General features: G+C 40.9%; 1 protein-coding gene across 5 annotated transcripts in view; it reads left to right on the top strand.

Moving 5' to 3' along the window:
- CDH23 (cadherin related 23) overlaps positions 1-23453 on the top strand; it is a 653830-nt gene that overhangs the window by 431471 nt on the left and 198906 nt on the right. For all 5 annotated transcript variants that reach the window (XM_075610599.1, XM_075610600.1, XM_075610601.1 and 2 more), the window contains 6 exons: positions 170-297; positions 6806-6878; positions 7017-7133; positions 12269-12381; positions 14840-14947; positions 20556-20745. In XM_075610599.1, the coding sequence (XP_075466714.1) occupies positions 170-297; positions 6806-6878; positions 7017-7133; positions 12269-12381; positions 14840-14947; positions 20556-20745 (729 nt within the window). The remainder of the gene's footprint in view (positions 1-169; positions 298-6805; positions 6879-7016; positions 7134-12268; positions 12382-14839; positions 14948-20555; positions 20746-23453) is intronic.

Raw genomic sequence — 23453 nt, forward strand, 5'->3', positions numbered from 1 at the left:
CTCGCCTGCACTCGCGTGTTAAGGCGATACGGTTGGAAGTAATCCCCAGCGCCATCACATGGGTATTCCGAGTTATAAACCGCGTGATTTCGTTAAATTATGGCCGCTGCATCTGTAACATGTTTCCTTTCTGTTTTTCTGACCAATTTTTGCCCCCCCTCGATTGCAGTGATAACTGTGACTCGCCCCCTGGATTATGAACACATTTCCAATGGTGTTATATATTTGACCGTTATGGCGAAAGATGCTGGTGTTCCGTCACTAAACAGCACTGTCTCTGTCAGTATTGAAGTATTTGTAAGTACCCTGTAATCTTTCCTTTGTTTTAACCTTTTTTATTTTTTTTTATAAGGAGAATTCGCATTTTAAAGGTTGTTATGAAAGGGTACAGAAAACTAAAATGGAGAGCGTAGGTGGGGAGAGAGCACAAATAAAGGAGAAAAAGTATTCGGCAGAGCAAAATACAGAGGAATAGATTATACATTTGCAAAATGGCTCTTCGAGGACCAATTGTGAAGTCATAAACAGAATACTATTGTCCCCAACCCCTGCAGCAGAGGATTCTGGGCAATAAGGTTTACTTTTAGCACAAGCTCATATCTAGGGATGCCTAGTGTCATTTGGTTATGTTAGTAATACTGTATATTAGTGATCTATTTGTACAGTGGTGTGCACAATTAGAGCGGAAGTGAGTAAGTGCGTACACTGAAATTCCTTTTGCACCAGTTGTGCCCGTACTATGACATTGATGTGAGACAAACAATTGTCCAGGTTCCTGACAAGCACTGCGACAATCCTCATTTAAGTGGCATAGTAAAGCATATTGGGAGAACAAAATTATAGGCTTAGAATTCCTTTTGGACTTGAGCAAGCCACTGTATTTTTCTGTGCGTGCCAACTGAAATTAGAGTGCATGCTCTTTGAGATAGGAATTTGTTTATGCCTGTAAATACTATGGGAAAGGGAGCCTGTTCTTGCAGAGCACACATTATATTCAGTGGGACAAAGTCTACATCTCATTAAAAAAAAAAATATTTAAAAGAAAGAAATGCCGTTTTAATTTGTGGTCTTATTTTCAGTATTTAGAGGAAGAGATGAGATTGCAGATAAAACAAAATTAGTTATAGACAACATTGCACATCTCTTCAGCAATGGAAAGATTACAACACTGTTTTTCAAATCAATATAAATGCTGAGTATAAGGCTAGGGCCATGGTACTGCAGACCGTGCGGAGGCGTCCGCACGCTGAGCGAACAGGCTGCCTTAAGGCAGTGTTCCCGTCCACGCGGCATGTGGGCGCGTCTGCGCAGAAGCAGGCGGGGCCGCGCGTTGCGTGAGAAATCAGTTAAACTGATTTCTCAGCGCGACAGACAGATCACGTGAACGGTTCGTCCCAATGAGGGCGAACCAGCTCCGTGACGTCACTGCCACGCCCCTTGACACACACACGGACTGTGTGTGTACCATGGCCAAAAAACACACTCACGTTAAGCGGGTGATGTCACGACCGTGCGCACCTCCGTACGGGGATCTGGGCTAATGGTATGGTCTTGCGCTTCTTGTTGCACAATGGAGACAGCCTTCCACTCACAAGCTGTAGGACAATTACAGTATGTGGTCTGCAAAAAGTTTATTCTTGCACAAATATGATGTGTATTAAAAGCAGAGCAGATTACCTCTACAATAAGAGAAACTAAAAAATTTATTTTTGCATGAAATCTACCTTATATGTGAGTACCTGTTAGCTGTATACCTGATTCTTATTTGTGGTGAGAGGAAAGTATTTATATACTGTATGTACAACACAGGTAATCATCATCTCAAAGGTCAAAATCAACTCTGAATCACATCACTTGACTTCTCTAAGCTACTCAACGGATGTTATTAATTGGATCTGACAGGCTTTGGGACCAGAAACATTTGACCTTAATGAGCTGGCTCTTTCAAAAACACAAAACGTAACTGGGTATTTAAAAGGCGGCACAACCCTAAGGGGGAATATGCTGGGGGGGGGTTCTGAAATAAATTAAAAATGAAATGACAAATTAAAATTCACATTGGATTACTGAAATGAAAGGGGTAGGTGGAGATAAAGCAGGGGCCGTGGGAGGTTTGGTAGGATCTAAATACCCTTCCTGTGTGCTCTTTGAAGAACATAATCACTTAAGTCTAAAAACCTGACTTGAAAAGGTCACTGGCTTCTATATGATTCTGTATGCTGCTTTTTTAAGTAGCTGTCAAGTCACTTTCTTCAGTCTTCCTCACTGAAGGGATTTTTCTGTAATAAAAAACCTGTTGAGGTGAGGGGAAATAACCCCCTATTGCAGAGCGAGGAGGTGGACGAAGAGTCAGACTTTTTTCTTAATGCTGCTTGATGGTTTTTAATAAAGAAGTCAAATTCGCTTTGAAGATTTCTCATTAGGGTACAATAAGCTTTCTGTAGAGCGAGCTGCTCAATCAGAACTAATAGCAAGTGTAATGTCATTATCCCAGGAAATATCAGCCCTAATAGTTTCTGCCCAGCTATCTATCTCTGGCATTAAACACATGCCAATCCTGCCAATGCCTTTTTCTACAAAACCCCAGAACAATACGTATATTTATATATCACAAGTGGCTCTGTAGAGTTGCTAGTAAAAAGGAATACAGTATGTATAAAAAAAAAAGAAGTTATATATATATAAATATATATATATTATTTATTTATAAACTGTTTTACCAGGAAGTAATACATTGAGTGTTACCTCTCGTTTTCAAGTATGTCCAGGGCACAGAGTTATGATGACTATACATGGTTACATTAGATGAACAGAGTTATACATTATATTTAAAGACATTGGATGAGCAGTTAAAGATAATATATATTATAGGTGTATGTAACAATTACAGACCAGATTAAAATGTGAGACAGCTTTAATTTTAAAGAACTTAGACGGGTGGCGGCTGTGAGAGTCTCCGTAGATTGTTGCAGTTGTGAGCTGCACGGTAAGAGAAGGAGGAGTGACCGGATACTGTACTTTGTTGAGGACCATGAACAGTCTTTTGGAGTCAGATCTCAGATGATAAGTGCTGCATGTGGTAGGGCTGAGGAGCGTGATGAAACTTATGACGATTGTATTTGAATGCACAGAAAAAACTGGAGGAATCACTAACAACAAAAAAAAAACTACAAATATTGGATGAAACAAAACAGTTACTGAGAAAACAACAAGAAATGAAGCAATCCCAAGACAGAACAAAAACTGTAAATACAAAGCTGTGCAAGATGATCTGCAAGTGTACAACTGAAATGTCAAAGAATTAGATGATGATATGGTGAAAAAGATTATCGAGCATAATACAAGTTTAAAGAAGACGAAGCAGCCATTTATGATTGTGAAGAAGAAAATCATCACTCTCAAAAAGGACGATGGATCAACAACAAAAGACTGTGCGCTTATCATAACGAGAGCTCAGGACTTCTACAAGAATTGTACAAGAGACAGATAACAATGAGCATAATCCAGCAGAGGAAGACAAAGAAGAAACCATCAACGATGTACCATGCGTTCTCCCGGAAGATGTTTAACCAGGAAGTAATACATTGAGAGTTACCGCGTTTTCAGTATCTCCTGGGCACGAAGTTATAGTGACAAATAATGGTTACATGTAATTAATAGGGTTATAGATTATATATAAAGACATAGCATGAACAGTTTATGATTAATATATGGTACAGGCATATGTCACAGTTACAGACCAAATTAATATTAAATTATAATCCATGACAAATGGGAAGGCCCCCGGAGAAGGTGGAATTGCAACTGAAATCTTGAAAGACGCTGAGGAAGAAAGTAATTGACTGAGCCACCTGTGCTGAAGCAGGGATAACTTAAAACCTGACCGGTTGGTGGCCCTTGAGGGCTGGACTTAGCCACCCCTGTACTACACTACACTTGTGCTTTTTTTCTTTTAGAAAGATGGACAGATGAAGCTGTAATAATACTTACTCACTGCTTTATAGCATCTGTTATTTGTTTGCTTTGCAAAAAAAGACACATTTTCTCTCAGATAACAGATTATCACCAGTTACCAGTTGCCTTTTTATCAGCCTTTGCAGCTGACGCATAGTTTGTAGTAATGAAAATAAACAAAAACCCTATTATTGGGCCGAGCTGTACCTTTTTACACCTCTGCAGCTCTCAGTGGCTGCATCACATTGCTCAGTAATAAGTTTCAACAAGGCCACTGTTTGAACTATTTAAAGAAGTTGTCTATTCTCTCCTCGTGTTCAGTGTTATTCCAGCTGCCAGGTTTGAGCTGCCCCTATCTTTTCATCCAATGTAGTTAATGGACAAGCTCATATGGATTTTAATCGTAAAGAATTTATTAAGAAATATAAAAATAGAAATAAACCTTGGCGCATGTGTGAAGTGATAAAACAAAGTGAATTGAATTAAAGTCCACAAAGGATATAACAATGGTGGTGGATGAAGTAAAATGTCCTTTCTTCTAAATGATGATAAAGCTGAAATGGACTCAGTCCCCAATATATGGTGTAAGGTCCTCCTCGCAGCAACTGCTATCGTGTTCAGTGAAACATAGAACAGGGACACAACATTGCGCAGTAACGTTTTAAGCAATGAAGCCCTCTTGTGTAGATGTCCCAAAAGAATGCCTACTTACTAGAAATAGGAAGACAGCGTGCGGTGGAGAGAAACTGTATGATGAGCCCTCCGAATCCGATCGTTTTCCAGGGTAACACGAACCCCACGTGATGTCCCTGGTTCGGATGCATATCAAGGAAAGGACCCTCTTTCACAGAGAGAATGTTTTCCGGATATGCTTCAATACTCCTATACTTAGATCTCCATAGCATGGGATAAAAAGAGAGAGAGGATTGCGCAATACCGTTTAAACTTTAATAACACATCCTCGTTTGAACAGAAACATACTCACAATGTTTCTGTAAGTTAAAAGCATTTGTTAGAGGTGCCTAGCCAGGCTAGAAACCAATGTACAGTCTCTGACAGTCCCGACAACCCCGCGTGTGTCCCGTCTTGTTCCGGCGCACAGCGATGACGTCACTGTCCCTGTGTCAGATGGATCAACAGTCCGGCACCTCCTTTGGCTCCTCCCTATGCGTTTCGTGACGGGGAAACGTCACTTCCTCAGGGTATTGTGGAGCCTCACCAATCCCAATGTCTTTAAATAGCTCTAAGTTAACCCTTCAAATTTCGGTATAACATTAGGTGTAACCAAGGTGAATGAACTGATATCGCAATGAAACGGTGCCAGTGGGGTTAAACATACACCTGGGATCCTAGAGGTGTGTATACATGGGAATAATTGAAACCATAAAACACACTAAAATTGTTTAAAAAAATTAAAAATAAAATGGAAACATCAATTGACTCTGCAACAGAAATGCTGATTAAAGGAATTGCAATAACGTGGCCATGGAACAGGGGGTCTCAAAGAAAAGATGCCAAATCAAAGTCAATGTTCAATCCTTTAGGGGAGAGGGTTTTTAAGGTGTAGATCCAGAAGGTCTCTTGTTGAGAGATCCTCTGTAATCTATCTCCCCCTCTAACATTGACTTTGGGGCAATCAATACCAATACAAATAAGCTATCAGGTATCATATTATGATGTACCTTGAAATGGTTTGATACACTGTGTGTTTCTAAGCCCTTTCTGATGTTATATACATGTTCAGCAAATCTTCTTTTAAGAGGCCTCCCTGTTCTACCCACGTACTGCAATCCGCATGGACATTCTAAAAGATAGACACAGAAACTTGATTTACAATTGATGAATGTTTTGATGTCATATGTCTTGCCTGTGACATTTGATTTAAATTCTTTGCATTTTCGCCCAAAATTGCAACCAATGCATTTTTTACAAGTGTAGTATCCCTTGAGGTCTCCATACATGGGCCGGATCCCAACAATTTACTGGGGCATCTTGGTGCTATTTGGGATTTCAAATTCTGCGCTTTTTTGTATACAATTTGAGGTTTGCTAGGCAGTATAGATTTAAGGATATGGTCTCTTTGTAGAATCCCCCAGTGTTTATTAAACACCTGGGAGATATCTTGAGCCATCCCATTAAATTGTGTGATAAATGGGAGAAATTCCCTATCTAAAACAATAGGTGCCTTTTTTGTAGGATGGATCAATGAGGCTCTGTCTGTCTTACTTGCCAAATCAATGGCATTTTGGACCACTCTCTTATATTTCTCTCTATAAATTTGGAACCTAAATCCTTAATCTGATCTTTATAAACCTCTGATTGAGAACAGTTTCTCCTCACTCTCAATGCCTGCCCTTTAGGGATATTATTAATCCATTGTGAATGGTGATGACTGGATGCCAACACATAGGAGTTGGTATTAACTTCTTTATATGCTCCAGGGAATTCCTTAGTCTGCTTCCTATGTGGCACCCAATATTCAGCAATATAATGTAACTACCTCATGTGTTCACAAATGTTATGTTCAGCAGTGCTATCAGCATAGAGGGGCCCAGCAAAGGAATCTGGCAGGTGCTCGCAACTCAAAATCATCTCTTAACCCCTTCGGAAGGGAAGTGAATTGTAGATTTGATCAGCACTGATGTTATTAAAATCCATGTTGTGATTCCTTTGTTGTGTAGCAACAAACTCTTCTTCTGGGCAACTCTAGAAGAATCAAATCTAAACATGTACTGTAGAATATCCTCTACATTCAAAGCTCACTGTACTGCTTAGTCTGTGTGCCCTTAGGACATATGATCTGTATAATCCACAATTTGTTGTGTTGGTCATTGTGTACTTTCAATTGCAGGATGAAAATGACAACCCTCCAACTTTCAGTCGCTCATCCTTTGTCATCACAGTTTTGGAGAACATCATAGCAGGTGATATATCCCCACTTATATCTAGAACCCTTAGTGTATACAAACATTAAAATACTTGATAACGATTCCTACTTTTGTCCATGATTGTTAGAATGGTACAGTGTTATTAGGTGTATGCTTTTTTTCTCTTTCCCTCAGGAGCCACTGTGCTGTTTTTAAATGCTACGGATTTGGACCGGTCCAGAGAATATGGCCAGGAATCCATCATATACTCTTTGGATGGCTCCCCTCAATTCCGGATTAACGCCCGGTCAGGTGATACTTCCATCATGTCTTCTGCCTTTCACATTTAATCTAGATTATTTGCAGGTTGCGCTGTCTTCTGTTGGATAAAGAAAATATATTATAACAATTATTAAGCCAGGTGGTTTTCCCTGAGCTGTTAATACAAGATATGTCCTTCATAGCTTACAGTATGTTATTCTGATGTTGGTCCACATTTTCCAGCTCGCTTGGGGATCACTACATATAATATATATATATATATATATATATATATATATATATATATATATATATATATATATATATATATATGTTACCGTTTTGAAAAATGGTTGTGCACATTATATTAAAGCTGCTAATTTTTCTTTATTCTTATTTTTAAAAATGCATATTATATCAACACCCGATATATTTGCAAGTTTGGAAGAACTGCCTTTTGATAACAGTTATGTAGAGAGGTATTTAGCTCAGTTAGATTATATGAGAATAGACAAATAAATCAGTAACCTCTATAAAAAAGTTGATTTTTCACGTCTAGATCTATGAAAATAATTTTTGAGAATATTATTCCACTCAGATTTCTTTATTGTTAGGGGAAACTATTTTTAAAGTTGTTTATTTATTTTTTAATATGATGGTATATTTTGAGGTAACAAAGTAGACAGAGTGGAGTAATAAACAGAAGGGAAACAAAGCTTGTTTGAAAATAAAATAGATTATTTGTAGAACTGCGAGCTACAGATGCAGCGGTCGTTATCCGAACATTTCACGATTTGTATTCCTGGGCGTACCCAGGTCGTGCCGCGTGATGTCTTCAAACTTTCCCGCGTTAAGATGCGTGTTTACTAGTGTTTTTACTAGTGCCGGCGCTGGCACATTGCTGGATTGGGATAGGTGTGACTGGTGTGATTGGCGGCATTCACGGCAGCGTTCACGGAAGAATAACGAGTGAATGCCGCGTAGAATACTGCAGTTCACGAAAACGGCTCAGTGAAATGTTCGGATAACGGCCGCTGCATCTGTATAGTGGCTGACGTTGAAGACATGCCAGATATCAGGACTACACAGGTCCCTTCTTCAGGTGCAGAAGTCAGGATGAAGCTTCTCTAATCTCAGCAGTGAAATTAGTGTATTCGTTGCTATGCTACTCCTTATCTTCATCAGTTACTCCACACCTCTGCATTTGTGGCTCCCTCCGCTACGAGACTAGAGCAGTAACGTCATTGGGTTTGCACTGCTTATCTTCAGATACTGAATTCACAATTTTACTTACTAAAGCATATTTGTGCACCTGTATCAAATGTGGCAATGTTTCAGAACAGGCCACTCTACTGGCATTCTAGTTGGTTCTTAGGAAGGTTATGACCCTACAGCAGGGGTGCTCAACTCCAGTCCTCAAGCCCCCCCCAACAGGTTAGGTTTTCAGGATGTCCATGCTTCAGCACAGGTGGCTCAATCAGTCTTTGCTTCAGCACATGTCTTCTACTGAGCCTCTGATTGAGCCACCTGAAGCTGGTGTAGCCCAGTGCCCCTGGCACATTTCTCTGGCCCCAACACTGTAAGTCCTGGTAAGGAGCAGACAGTGTTGGGGTTAAATCCCCCATAACATGAGTCAGCATGTGTGTTCACCATGAGATAGATAATTTGTTGTGGTCTCTAGGTGCTAGCTGGGGACCGTTGGAGCATGTGACCATGGGGGTGGGATTCCTGGAGGGGTGTTGCCCTCTTACCGGGCCTAAGGAGTGGGACCCTCCCCTGTCGTATAAAACATAGCATCCCTCTAAATTTAGTGTGTTCTGTCCACTCCCTCTGAGGAGTGGGAGCTACCCATCAGGGGGTAAGGGGGCTGAGGATAAGTTCTTGGGGCTCAAGCTCCTTGGGCGGATTCCAAAGAAGGGTCCTGCGAGCTAGGCTCTGACACAGGAAAAAGGCAAGTAAGCTGCAAGGTGACCTCCAGCTGGGTTATGTAGGATCCAGTGGAGATAATCTCTCTTGCTATGGAGGAAAAAACTGTTGTATGCAAAGACATAAATAAAGACCTGTTGTACCATCAAGAGTCTCAGTGTGTTGCTGGAGAAAGGAGTGCCTGTGGGGGTTACCCCTGTTTCTAATAGGGTTCCTACAGGATGGAGGCACTGCACTACATAGAGAACTTCACCAAAAGCCTGACCTGTTCCTACTCCCAAACACCAGCAGCGGAGACTCAGCCTTCTGTAAGCCTGCAGGTGAGCACCATCACACCGGTAACACAAGGATTTTATTAAAAAATACCAGATATCCCTTAGGGGGGGTAGATAAAGGTGTTACACTGGGATATGCTGAAAACCTCTCTACCATCTCTAGAGTTGAGCACCCCTGCCCTATAGCACCAAGGGAAAAAAAGAAAAAGAAACATAGTGAGATCTGACCGAAATCAGAAACTTTCCCCACTTAAAAATCGGAACTCACGAGATTTTTTCTTGGTGAAAGCTTGTATGGAAAAGTTTGGTTAGTTCTTGGGTATCAAAGTTCAGCTGTTTCGAATTGTGGATGGTCTTCCAAAAATACTGCATCGTTTGCACACCTGTTGACTTTTGGAATGGCTGCCACAACCTTACTCCTATCATATCAACACTATTTAAAAGTATGTCTTTTTTAGATTGTGTAATATTTTATTGTGTAAGTAGCTTCACTCTTCACATATCATTTTGTAGTTTGAAAGTTTTGCCATGTGTTTGTCCAACTTAAAGATTTAGCCAATCTAAATAGGAAACGCTGCAAGATGATGTACAAACTGAAGATAGAAATTAACATTTTAAAAATATGTAAAATAATAGAAGAGAATATAAAAGTGACAGGGAAGAGCTAATGCAAGAGCACTTTGTGAAGAATAAGTACGACCTGCAGATGTACAGAGAATCATTGTTATTATTATTGTTACAAAGAGCATCATTTTCGGTGATCAGTAAAGTTTACCACCTCCAACAATAATTAACCTTTAACCACTTTGCTGCCAGAGAGACAACAATGTTTGCAGAAGGGTTAACATTTAGCTGTCCACATGTGCAGGGGTGCAGTGAATTTGAGGAAGGGCAAATACACAAAACAGTCACCCTGTTGAAAGTCACAAACGTGAAGCTGCTTCCTAATGTTCTTTTCACCATTCCAAACACCTTTAATTCAATCTCGATGAGGATTAAATGTGTGCAGGAAAATCATTATTGAAAGAACCTAGCAGCAGTTTGAAATGCTGAGTGGACACCAGCTGATTCTGAAACCATTAGACTGGTTGAAATCCTTTCACCTGCTTCGGAAGGTGTAAAGTGACAGCTCTATGGAGTTCTCTCTGCTCAGACGTCTCCGACTGCCACTTGTAAAGATAGAAGTACTTTTTGTAGGAGTTGCAAATTAGTCGAACCTGCTCTGTTAAGGCGCATTCTTAATTGCAAGTAATTTGGAGAACGGGTGGCAAGATCCATCACTACGACACTTAAATATTTAAAGCCTTTTAAAGATAAAAAAAAAAAAAATGTAAGCCTGGTAATTAATTGATGGTGCAAAACTTTTGAAGCACTTATATTTTAAAGGAATCCTTTGCATTTTTAATGTATTTCCATTTAGATTAATTTGTTTCTCATGCCGTGTGTCTTGCTTCTCCATGGAAGCAAACTGTAGATCATTATTTTTCATTCTTTAACATGGCCATTTTTATTGCCTATTCACAAAAGGGAACATACCACCCATGTATGTTGTGACGCGGTATTTATTGGATCAGAATCGTTTGAGGGTGTATATAACCATTCTAGTAAATCCTTCATCGCTGCCAGGTGTGGTATCATTTTCAAGGCGTGCTCTGTATAAAGGAAAACAATGAAAGTCCTCGCTCAAATTAAAATACAGCTTGTCAATTGCTTGTAGATTTAAACAACTATAATTCCCTGTGACCAAAACTCGCCATTCTATTTTGCTTCTTGATTCTGTCACTAAAAAAGCAAGTTGGGGAAAGAGATACGGGTTTAGCATAAAACAATACCGCGAAGAGTTGTGGCTAACTTTGTAAAACACATCATTTTACAGTTGTAAGGCGATTACAGCAACTGTACACTATAGCCCAGGGGTGATCAAGCCCTCCAACCCCCTCCCCCCACCCCCCAACGGATCAGGTTTTCAGGATATCTCAGCTTCAGCACAGGTGGCTCATCCAAAGACTGAGCATCTGATTGAGCCACCAGTGGTGACGCAGGGGTTCCAAGGGTTGATGCAACGGAGCACAGCATGCAGAAAAAACAGTGGGGGCTACGATGCCAAAATGGGTTAAAATAATTTATTAATGGAGTGACAGCATGGCGCTAAGCAGATAGAAACCACTCTAACGCGTTTCGCGCAAACAGGCGCTTTGTCAAAGAGTGTAGGGGATCTAAGAGTATTGGTTATTTAAATAACTTCTCCCCCGCCAAGCGTGACTCCACGCTGAGTGCATCACGTGTACCGTACCATTGAATCTGACGTGATGAGCGCCGGAGCCAAAACTGCAGCCACAGCGACACCCTCAGGGTGGGGGTGAAATTACAAACTAAGACATAACTAATACAATGAGCAAAGGAATATAATACATTTAAAACCAACATTGAACCTGCAAATGGAATCATAATAGTCAAAGCATATTATTTTCTCACATTTGTTACTGCTCTGACTGACAAATACAAAAGTGCCTAGGACTAAGACATTGTAAATATTGATCAATCATATAAATTGTATAGTGCATATAATGTCAACTATGTAATATATAATGTAACTGTGCTGAAGCAGGCACTGATTAAGCCACCTGTGCTGAAGCAGGGATATCCAGAAAAGCTGACCTGTTGGCGGGGTGTGAGGAGTGGAGTTAAGCACCCCTGGTATAGCCCATATTAGGTGCCTTATGGCACTGCTTAGTAAGTATGGCCCGAAGTCTTTCTCTGACCCTATATAAAGCTGATTGGACATTAAAGTTGTGTTCACTCTTATTTCGCTGATAAGTACTCACTTTTTAATGAGATGTCAGGTAAGTGCTCCCATTCAGGGACGAGGTATTGGTGAGGATTCGGGAGAGGGCTGAGACTAAAAGGAGGCGCTACGTTAGCAACATCTGACTGTTAATACCATACTGCTGCCTGGGCTTTAATACACAATCTCTGCCCCAACAGGGGAAATCACTACAACAACGCTACTGGATCGAGAGGCCAAGTCTGAATACATTTTAATCATCCGGGCGGTGGATGGCGGTGTGGGACCCAATCAGAAAATCGGCATCGCCACGGTTAGTTCCCCTCATATATAACTTGTCCCCAATGACCTTTGTGACCCAACACTCACACTACAAAGATTATCAAACATGTACATGTTACTGCTCCCGTTAACGCTACGCTTTGTGTTAATGCTGGCGCGTTATTTAACAGTAGCGCCGTTGGAAACAACGGTGGAGGAGAGAACGGGCGCTGTATTTAACGCGTTATTTCATATTAACGTGGGTAACCATGTCGGCTATATGTGGATATATGAATATATATGTCAATAATATTGTGAATAATAGGTTGTTTTTTAGATTACCGCGCTTCTTCCTTCACCTGCTCACCCCTGTCATTTTCTTCTTCACAATACTTTCACTTCCGTGTTTAACCCTTTCAGGGACAGGAAGGGTTTAGATACAGCTTTCTTTACCTAAATTTAAATTTGTAATGTGCTTGGGACTACATGTTGTATATTAGTATAGTGTATTTTGTGTTTATATGGATGTGTTCATTCAAACATGCTCATCCAAACAGCAATACAGCCACTTGAAAGTGAAAGCAGGGGTGTTCAACAGTTGTCCTCAAGCCCCTCTCAACAGGTCAGGTTTCCAGGATATACCTGGTTCAGCACAGGTGGCTCAATCAGTGGCTCAGTGAGCCACCTGTGCTGAAGCTGGGACTGATTGAGCCACCCGTGCTGAAGCTGGGACTGATTGAGCCGTCTGTGCTGAAGCTGGGACTGATTGAGCCACCTTTGCTGAAGCAGGGATATCCTTAAAGCCTGACCTGTTGGAGGAGACTTGAGGACTGGAGTTGGGCACCCCTGAGTTAATGACACAACAGAAATGGCGTTAAATTAACAGCTTTCTAGAGGGATGTATAAACACCTTTTAATTACAAATTTTAATTTATTCCTGCAAAGTAATTGTTCTAGTTTCATTGGGTAGTTCATTGAATTCTTTGCACAACACTGCAGCGATAATTAAGATATTGAAAATCAAAGTGTGATGCACACTTTTTAATGAAGATTATGAGAAGCCTTCAGTAATTATACTTTTTGTGATCTGTTGAACTCATTGGTTATTGTTTGTGTTAAAGATATACAGTATCAGAGCCCAGATTCAATAAAAGGTGCAAATCAACGCGAGTTATGGAGTGCTGAACCTTAGCACCTCTTAGTGAATCTGGGCCCAATATGTTAAACACTGGGGCAGATTCTTTGGATCTTCTTTAAGAAATATGTATCTTGCTGTAAATCCCTTCTTCAATCACATAGGAACAGTACTGCGGGTTTGTAAATTAAATGGTACTGGTAATTCAGGTCTGTATATAGCAAAGTAGTAGTCTCCTCTTACATCATCAACATCGCACTTTGGTTGATCTAGGTACTGTATACTAGATATGGGTGGACTGGTCCGAATCCCCTTCCTGGATTGTTTTAGACCAAATCCGATCCCGCCCTACCAAACATCTGTCTGCGGATTGTGTACTAAAAAAGCCAAGCGGATACATCCGAATCCGCCATTAAACCCATTCCAGCCAGATTTTTATCTATCACTGACAATCTGTCCTGCGGATTCTGAATTTTAACATATCCGCAGAACGGATACACACTCATTCACACACATTCACACACATTCACACACATTCACACACATTCACACACTGCTAGAGCTGTTTCCCAGAGAAGCAGAGGTTATGGGCTCTAATCCTGTTGGGTCTGACACCAGTCCAGCTAGGTACCTTATGCTTGTCACCTCAGTATGGTTCTTATAGACAGCCTTTTAAGAAGTTTGGGATGATTCATTTAAATATACTTTACATAGGCATTAGCATATCTCCCAGAGTACATCACATGTACTCCTTTTGTATTTAGGCTATTTCAGCACAGGCATCTCTCTGTTATTTGGAGGGATGTTTGAGGGGATATATATACAACTGGAGACACTACTAAAATGGAAGTTGTTGTCCTCGGAAGGTGATCACCTAATATCCATGTTTTGCATGTTTGCCACAGGAACTGCCTAACACAATCAATTCTTTTTGGGCTTTTTTTGTATGACCCATGTATATCAGACACGCATCACTAAAACACATGCTGACTCCTTCGTAGTGTTCACTTTCCAATCAACATTACATCTTGTCCCTTCAAAACTGGTCTCCTCTATTCTTCTTTCTGAAAATGTCTTTCTCTGCCCTTTTATACAGTATATTCTGGTATCTCTGCCTTGTCCTGCCCTTTTCCTCCATGGTCCCAACCTCTGCACCTTTGTTATTGCTCCAACTTTCACCCTTTCTTCATACTCCATCCATCCTTGTTTCCTCTTAATACCCTCCCACCATCCACGCGATCCTGCTATTGTCTCTCTTAATGGTTAGGATAATGTTGTGGAAGATAGCTGCATTCCATTGAAACTGTGATAAAGAAAACCATTGAATATCCAGATGGTATTATTCTGAAATCACTGCAATTTGTATTTATTTTAGGTGAATATCACTTTGTTGGATATCAATGACAATGCCCCCCAATGGAAAGATGAGCCATACCTTATTAACCTGGTGGAGATGACACCTCCAGATTCAGATGTCACTACGGTATGTTGGAAACAAGAGGGACACATAGTGACTGCAATATCATCTTCCATAGTATTAATATTACTATTTGCATTGGTATTATTACTATCCTGCTATTTTGTCAATGAGCCCAAATGATTGCTTTTCTTAAGGAAATATAGATTCAATTTTCTAATTAAACTTTTAAACGTTTGACTGTAAATTACCACTCAAACAACCGTAACCAGGTCTAAAAAGTTATTACATCAAGGAAGAACTGTTGTGTTGGTTCTTTCAACGGTATCACAAGCTACAGAAAGCCAATTATATCACCCTGTGGGTAATACCCGCAGTGTTGTACTTGTCAAATTCTGCGATTTGACAAGGCAATATGTAGCCGTAAAAACATTTTTTAGCTTGCCGTATTCCAAAAGATGTTCCACTTCTAAAAAATATGGTGACAATTCAAACCACACAATGTTGTTTGTTTGTTTTTTACATTTTATTTGAAATAGAATAAACATAATATTGTAAGATCAGACATCACAGCCACACTGTATAACCCTGACATTTTACAATTACTAAAGGGGTATATAATTATATGTGGGTCTGCGTCACCCACAGCTGTATCTCGCCTGGATGGACGTGCAGGATAGCAGTACACAGGAGCAACAGTAGGCGACATTATTACACACTTTGTGGCTTGGCGAAATGCTCAGCAGAGAATCGAACGTGAGGAAAAAACTCTTAACAGTTCGCAAGGGCATTTATTCAGTTTTGCACATGTCCAAAGAAGTAATGTATGTGGCCTGGGAACCAAGGCACGGTGTCTGGTATCACCCACACCTGCTTTATAGCAGATATTTCAAGGGACGTGTAATACACGCAAGGTAACTTACAGTATAACTAAAGGCGTTTCAGATCTTTCTTTAGATTGACAAAGATGTTTACTATCTGTTCATGCACAAGACTCCTTCTGATAATATATATAGGTACACATTGCAAAACACACAGGCTATTTTTAGGCTATTTTATACACCTGTCCTCTTATGTAGGAAACCCAGAAAGACCAATTGCTTGTCCCCTTTGGTCATAGTACCTACAGTACAGTGCTGTAAACAAAAGTGTGAACTGTGGCATTTGCATGTGAAAGGTATCTCAGTCATTCTATGCATTCAGACTTCTTGCTTAGGAAGCCATGTTTTTGGCTCATTTAAAGGAGCAATTCATACAATATCCCACGTGTTTTTTTTTTTAATAAATCTGTTCTGTAGTATTAGATAACGCTCATTAAAAAAAAATTTAATTCAACTCTTAATGCCCTTTTTTAATGAGTTTTAATATACTGGACATCCTTTGATTTCTATAGCAGGTTTTAGCCCACCTCCCCAGCAGTGCAAGATCTTTTTAACACTTTCCTGTTTGTGATAATTTGTTGCCAATGTTCCCAGCAGTTTGAGCAGCAAACTGTAACAATAGATAATGTTACCTTAGTAATTTAAAAATACATTATAACTGCTGAGTTACTGTTTGAAGGATTGATTTGAAACTGAAAGGCAGCCATTTAGTGAACCCTGGCAAGCAGGATCTTTGCTGACCGATCACGGGAGAACCAATCGATCAGCAGCTTAGTTTTCAATAAAGGTAATCAAAGACTGCATATATTAAAAACAGCATTTTTTTTAATGTGCCCCTTGGATTGCCTCCGTGCTTTTTAAAAATGAAATGCTGAGCCCAAAGCCCATAACCTCTTTCAAGGGCCGCTCCGAAAAAGCATTGATTTAACACCCTTCACGGAATAATGGAAAATAAGAGGCAGGGTGACGGCAGAAGTAATTTAGCCTTAGTTCAGAAAAGAAAAATGACATGCAGGAAAAGCACAAGATGATAATACCCCTTCCCTGCAATCTGTATGCCTGGGGCAAAACTTAACACCATGGATAATATAATAACCAAAGCCTGGTGTTGCCTTCAGTTTATTAATACCTGTATTTATTTTTCAGTTGGCAGCTAATTGCATAGTGCATGCATATTATTAATGAATGTGTTTGCTTACGTCTTTATCCATTTAATTACAATTCTGGATTTTTTTCGAAATAACCCTATTGAGGTTTATGGGGGCGGAAGTTATTTGTTTAAGGACGAAATCTCGACACGTAAGTGGGGTATACTATTTAAATGTAACTCGTGCGTGAGTTCGCACCGGTTCTTTAAATTGGGGGTGCTCAACTCCAGTCCTCAAGACCACCCCCCCCCCCCCCAACAGGTTAAGTTTTCAGGATATCCCTGCTTCAGCACAGGTGGCTCAACCAGTCAGATCCCGAGCAGTTCTGTAGCAAGCGTTTGTGAAGGTCCACTGCACACCTTCCCTACGCTTGCTACAGAACTGCTCGGGATCTTTACCGGTCCGGTATCCAGCACGATTTTCGTGACATCATCCGCTGGTCCGCGGCATCTACCGTCCCCGGTGGGAACCAAAGAGCATCTGTTGGTGTGTATCCGGTGAGAGATCATCGCGGAGTGCCTGATACGTCAGTTCCTGCAGGCGGTGAACAACGAAGGCAGCATTCTGATCCAGTGGTGTCACGGAGTGAATACAGCAGCGAAGCAGCGTTTCCTGGTCCTAGGAGCATGAGTATATCTCATAACATGCTTTCAATTGTTCTATGTTTGTGAGTTCATTTTTATTGAGATTTTTGGGAATTAAATATATCGATTTTGCACAGTAATGCACTAGGATTTGGCGCTTTTTTTCTTCTTTTATTTTTATATATAAATATATATATATAGTCAAATGAACAGGCACTCCTGTAGGCACGCTTGTAATGCAGGTCCTGTCCCATACAAATAATATGAGTATACGATACCAACGTTTTGGGCCACCAAACAGGACCCCCACATAACCCTGAAGAAGGTCCCATTTGGTGGACCGAAACGTTGGTCTTTGATGTACCCCCGTATTCACTGAATACACCTGTGTTACAGCTTTGCACATCTCCAGCTCCCATTCATGTGAAATTATTCAGGGATTCTCAGAGCCATGTTTTCTAAGCAGTGCTATACCATAGGTGCTGGAAGACACTTAACTGCAAATTGACTTGGGTGAGGCTGTAAGGTGTCTTCTGGCCCGTGGAGGGTATCTTATGGCATAGAACCGCTTACGAAACATAGGTCTGAGTGTTAGGTATAGAATAAATGTATCATCTTAAAGATCAGATTTAAATTCAAGATATGCATGTTTACTTAATGTTCGATATAGAGGTCTGACAATACCAAAGAAGTGGGCACGGCGATTCTTGCAGCATATTTCATATTATCCATTTAGTGAAGATTTTAATACACTCTCTTCCCTGTTCCTTAGATTTCACAAATAAATGTCATTTTTTTTTGTTTACTTCTGCACAATCCCAAAGTACAGAATAGACTTAAATAGATCAAAGCTTGGGTTTAATAACGCATTAAATTAATTTTTATTTTTGTTCTGATCAGACATCATTCATTTTTCTGCTAATTTTGTTTTCAAAGACAATAACTGCGTGTTTTCCCCCCAGCATTTCCTACTTAAGGACACACAACTATTTAGAACACATTGTGTTGTAGTATAATTTTAATAATACGTGCATGGTACATTGTAAATTCTTGCACACATTCTTAATATTGTCATACTTTCCAGAGGAGATGTTCTTATCTCTGCGACTGGGGATAGTTTGCTTTTTGTGTAAACAGAAGGCAATTATGTGCCTAATATTTATTCTAACACTTTGCACAGCTTTTGCATAGATTCACCAGATCCATAATAAAATAGATTCTTATTAAATAGCACAAGCTTAATACAATTGTTTCCATGGACTTCATCTTTTGTATGCACCATAACTCTGTTTTTACTGCATGGGAGGCAAAATATCATTTTTATTATAACCACTTATTTCCAGCTTCAACAAATACTATTCATGCCACTTGTTGGTAATTGTATTTGTGGGAAGAATATAAAAACATGTCTGAATAAGGGTTTTGATAGGAATAATGTAATAATAATAATAATAGGAATGCATTTGCAAATATTGCGCATTGCAAGGTATAAACCAACTGGGGTAGTTTTATGTTTAATGTACTGCAGAGAAATGTGTCTCCTTAAGCATTTAAGGGATCCAACAGAATTCTTGATGCTGGTGCTGCCCACGTACAATGGGGACCGGGAAAGGTAATTTCTGAGCATTTTAAACAAAATTCTCTTCCATTTTTTTTCACCTAAATGGTCACACTTGCTTTTAAACCTTCACAGCATTTTTATAAACAGAAAATGGTCATATTCCGGCCACGACAAGGACAATGCTAAATTAAAGATGTGACTTTAAACTGTTGATTTTAAAGTATTTACAAGCAAAGGCTTCTTAACCCATTCACTGCCAAGAGGAGCCTGGGCAGAATACTTGTCACGTTTAAGGGGTTAAATGTGAGCACTGGTCTGAAACTTGCTTTGTAACATAGCCCTGGTCACTGTGATTTTGGAATCATTAACTAGTCTTCGGGAAATCAGTATTCGGGGTGTTTGCAATTTAATTGCATGTTGTACAGTTGCACGTGGGGGGTGGGCGGGGGGGGGGCAACTCCAGTCCTCATGGGCCAGCTTTTAAGGATATCCCAGCCTCAGCACATTTGGCTCAATCAGTGGCTCAGTCATTGAGGCCCTTGAGGACTGGAGTTGGCCGAGACACTGATTGAGCCACCTGTGCTGAAGCTGGGATATCCTTAATCCTGATCTGTTGGTGGCCCTTGAAGACTGGAGTTGGCCACTCCTGTGCTATTGTATACAGAGTAAGGCTTTTTAGTGCCAAATTTGAAACATTATATATATATTTTTTAATGAAACAAACATCAAGTAAGGTGCGAACAGTGCCCTATTCAGGCAACTCCATTTATGTTCTTAAAGCAGCAGTCCAAGCTGCCTCCCCCCCCCCTTTAATATGTGCATCAATACAATCTACACAATGATAAGTAATTAGCTAAGTTGCCGATCGATCAGTTCTCCTGTGATAGATAGGCGAAGATACGGCTTGGGGTTCACTAAATGGCTGTCAGTGCAGCAGAAGAGTACCAAAGATGCAAAGTTCTGTAGGGAAGATCATGTGACCAGGCAGTCAATAGATACATTATAATACATACAAAATTTAATTCAAGGTTGTTGGGTTTTTTTTTGTGTTTTTTTTACATGCTACAAGTATTTTCTCATAGTACAGAACTGATTTATTAAAAAAAAAAAACCACGTGTTGGATATTGCTTGGTCTGCAGCTTTAAGTGGTACGGCCCATTTAAAACACATTGCTTCCTTGTACTCTAAAACAAATGAGCCATTTTAAGTGCTTGAAAACACATCGCAGCTTAAACCATTTGCAAAGTATTTAAAATATTGAATCCTAAAATTAATTAAACGTGTTTTTTCAGCATTAACTATAAAATAAAGTAAACAAACCATGAATACTTCACGGCTGAGGAGACCTGAAACATTGATTACTAAAACTGCAGGTTTGTGCTAATATAATACAGTAGTTAAAAATGGATCCACAGGTGACCTATAAATGTAGACTTTCACATTTCGTACAGAACCTTCTCTACTAATCGTTTCTCTCTCTCCCGTCATCTCTGCGATAGGTTGTTGCCATTGACCCAGACCTGGCCGAGAATGGCACATTGGTTTACAGCATCAATCCCCTTAACAAGTTCTACTCCCTGAACTCCACCACGGGGAAGATTCGCACAACGGGAGTGGTGCTGGACAGAGAGAACCCCAATCCACTGGAGGCTGAAATGATGAGGCGGATCATTATCTCTGTAACAGATCGTATGTGTCCTTCGCCCACTTGCTTCACCATCTCTGATTTGTTTGTTATTCACAGACTGAATGGACATTATAGTGTTGTATAGGCTGTTAATAAAGTCCCTTGTCACGGGAGACTCCTGTGGCGGGTAGGATCTCAGTGGCCGGAACAGCACGAGCGTAGTAGGGGTCACAAGCAGGGGTCCAAGGCAGGCGGCAGGTAGCGAAGTCAGGTACAAGCAGAGGTCCGAGGCAGGCGGCAGGTAGTGAAGTCAGGAAACAAGCAGAGGTCCGAGGCAGGCGGCAGGTAGCGAAGTCAGGTAACAAGCAGAGGTCGGCAACGAGCAGACTGGAACAGGACAGGGGAGCAAGGACAGGTCTGGGGGCAGGGACTGAGAACAGGAACAAACAGGAACAAGCCAGATTACCAGAAAGGGCTTTTACTGTGAACAGACTTCTATAATACAGGTACAGAAACAGATCAGGATCAGAGGCATGTGCATAGGAGTCTGACTTCAAGCAAAGGCAATTGAACCAACCAGGAAGCAGAAGCTATAAAGGACAGAGACAGGAGCAACAAGAAGACAGACAGGCAGACAGAGGAACCCAGAGGAAACAGAAGACAGCAGCACACCCAGTGGACAAAGAAGAACTATGGCTAAGCAGGAGGTCTAGGCGATCCTGACATCCCTGCTCTCTGATTGGTCAAAATTCTTGGTATTAATTGCACAGTACTGCCCCGAAATGTTGACACATGGTCAAATTTAAATGTTAGTGGCATGTTCTCCAGTAACTCATCATTGACCTCCCGCATACCCTTCTTCACCCTCGGGCTGCCTCTCCTTCCTCTGCCATGCCACTATTTGCCTAAAACCCTATTGCCCCAAAGCAACCCTCTCCAACCCATTGGATCTGCTGCTGAGTGTGTCTGCCTTAGAATTGGGCAAACACAAGTTATTGACAGATAAGGACTTTATGCGTGATAACCTTTATTTTATCATAAAAATACACACGACAACAATGCCGATATAAGAAGCAAGGTCATTATAGTGCAAAAACAAATTCAATTTATTTCAAGAGTATTATATAATATATTACATGAAAGCAACGTTACTAAAAATCCCAAGGCATTAAACAACTTGATTTTATAGGCAATATACCGGGTTTTCTATAAATGAAGTGGTAATGGTGGACACAGTGGATGATCTTCCCGGGGATACTGTGTTGCTTTCAGTTTGAAAAGAGTACTTTAATACCTTTAAAGCAATGGGTGGGAGGCTGTGCCATGTATACACTTCAGAAGAAATTCTCTTTGGTACTGAACACTGTGGCACATGTTCACTAAACCATCTTCTGCCACAAGAAACCTTTAATGCTTGACTTCAATGTGCTGTAATGTATCCTCCATTGCTGAAAGGTGTGTTGTGGTAGAAGACCGCTTTGTAAATGTATGTCTTTGGAGTTCGCCACCGTCCCGTCTCAGAGCTCTGAGCCTTTATATTAGTGCCACCCTCCCATCTCAGAGCCTTATCTTAGTGCCACCCTCCCAACTCAGAGCCTTTATCTTAATGCCACCCTCCTGTCTCAGAGCTCAGAGCCTTTATCTCAATGCCACCCTCCCAACTCAGAGCCTTTATCTTAATGCCACCCTCCCATACCAGAGCTCAGATCCTTTATATTAGTGCCACCCTCCCATCTCAGAGCCTTTATCTTAGTGCCACCCTCCCAACTCAGAGCCTTTGTCTTAGTGCCACCCTTCCATCTCAGAGCCTTTATCTTAGTGCCACCTCCTCTCTCAGAGCCTTTATCTTAGTGCCACCTCCTGTCTCAGAGCCTTTATCTTAATGCCACCCTCCCTTCTCAGAGCTCAGAGCTTTATCTTAGTGCCACCCTCCCAACTCAGAGCCTTTATCTTAGTGCCACCTCCTGTCTCAGAGCCTTTATCTTAATGCCACCCTCCCGTCTCAGAGCTCAGAGCTTTATCTTAGTGCCACTCTCCCATCTCAGAGCCTTTATCTTAGTGCCACCCTCCCATCTCAGAGCCTTTATCTTAGTGCCACCCTCCTGTCTCAGAGCCTTTATCTTAGTGCCACCCTCCTGTCTCAGAGCCTTTATCTTAGTGCCACCCTCCTGTCTCAGAGCCTTTATCTTAGTGCCACCCTCCTATCTCAGAGCCTTTATCTTAGTGCCACCCTCCTGTCTCAGAGCCTTTATCTTAGTGCCACCCTCCTGTCAGAGCCTTATCTTAGTGCCACCCTCCCATCTCAGAGCCTTTATCTTAGTGCCACCCTCCTATCTCAGAGCCTTTATCTTAGTGCCATCCTCCTATCTCAGAGCCTTTATCTTAATGCCACCCTCCTGTCTCAGAGCTCAGAGCTTTATCTTAGTGCCACCCTCCTGTCTCAGAGCCTTTATCTTAGTGCCACCCTCCTATCTCAGAGCCTATATCTTAGTGCCACCCTCCTATCTCAGAGCCTTTATCTTAGTGCCACCCTACCATCTCAGAGCCTTTATCTTAGTGCCACCCTCCCATCTCAGAGCCTTTATCGTAGTGCACTTATCTTAGTGCCAACCTCCCATCTCAGAGCCTTTATCTTAGTGCCACCCTCCCATCTCAGAGCCTTTATCTTAGTGCCACCCTCCTGTCTCAGAGCCTTTATCTTAGTGTCACCCTCCTGTCTCAGAGCCTTTTTTTTAGTGCCACCCTCCTGTCTCAGAGCCTTTATCTTAGT

The sequence above is a fragment of the Ascaphus truei genome, chromosome 8 (genome assembly GCF_040206685.1).
Source record: "Ascaphus truei isolate aAscTru1 chromosome 8, aAscTru1.hap1, whole genome shotgun sequence".
NCBI classification, from domain to species: Eukaryota; Metazoa; Chordata; class Amphibia; order Anura; family Ascaphidae; genus Ascaphus; species Ascaphus truei.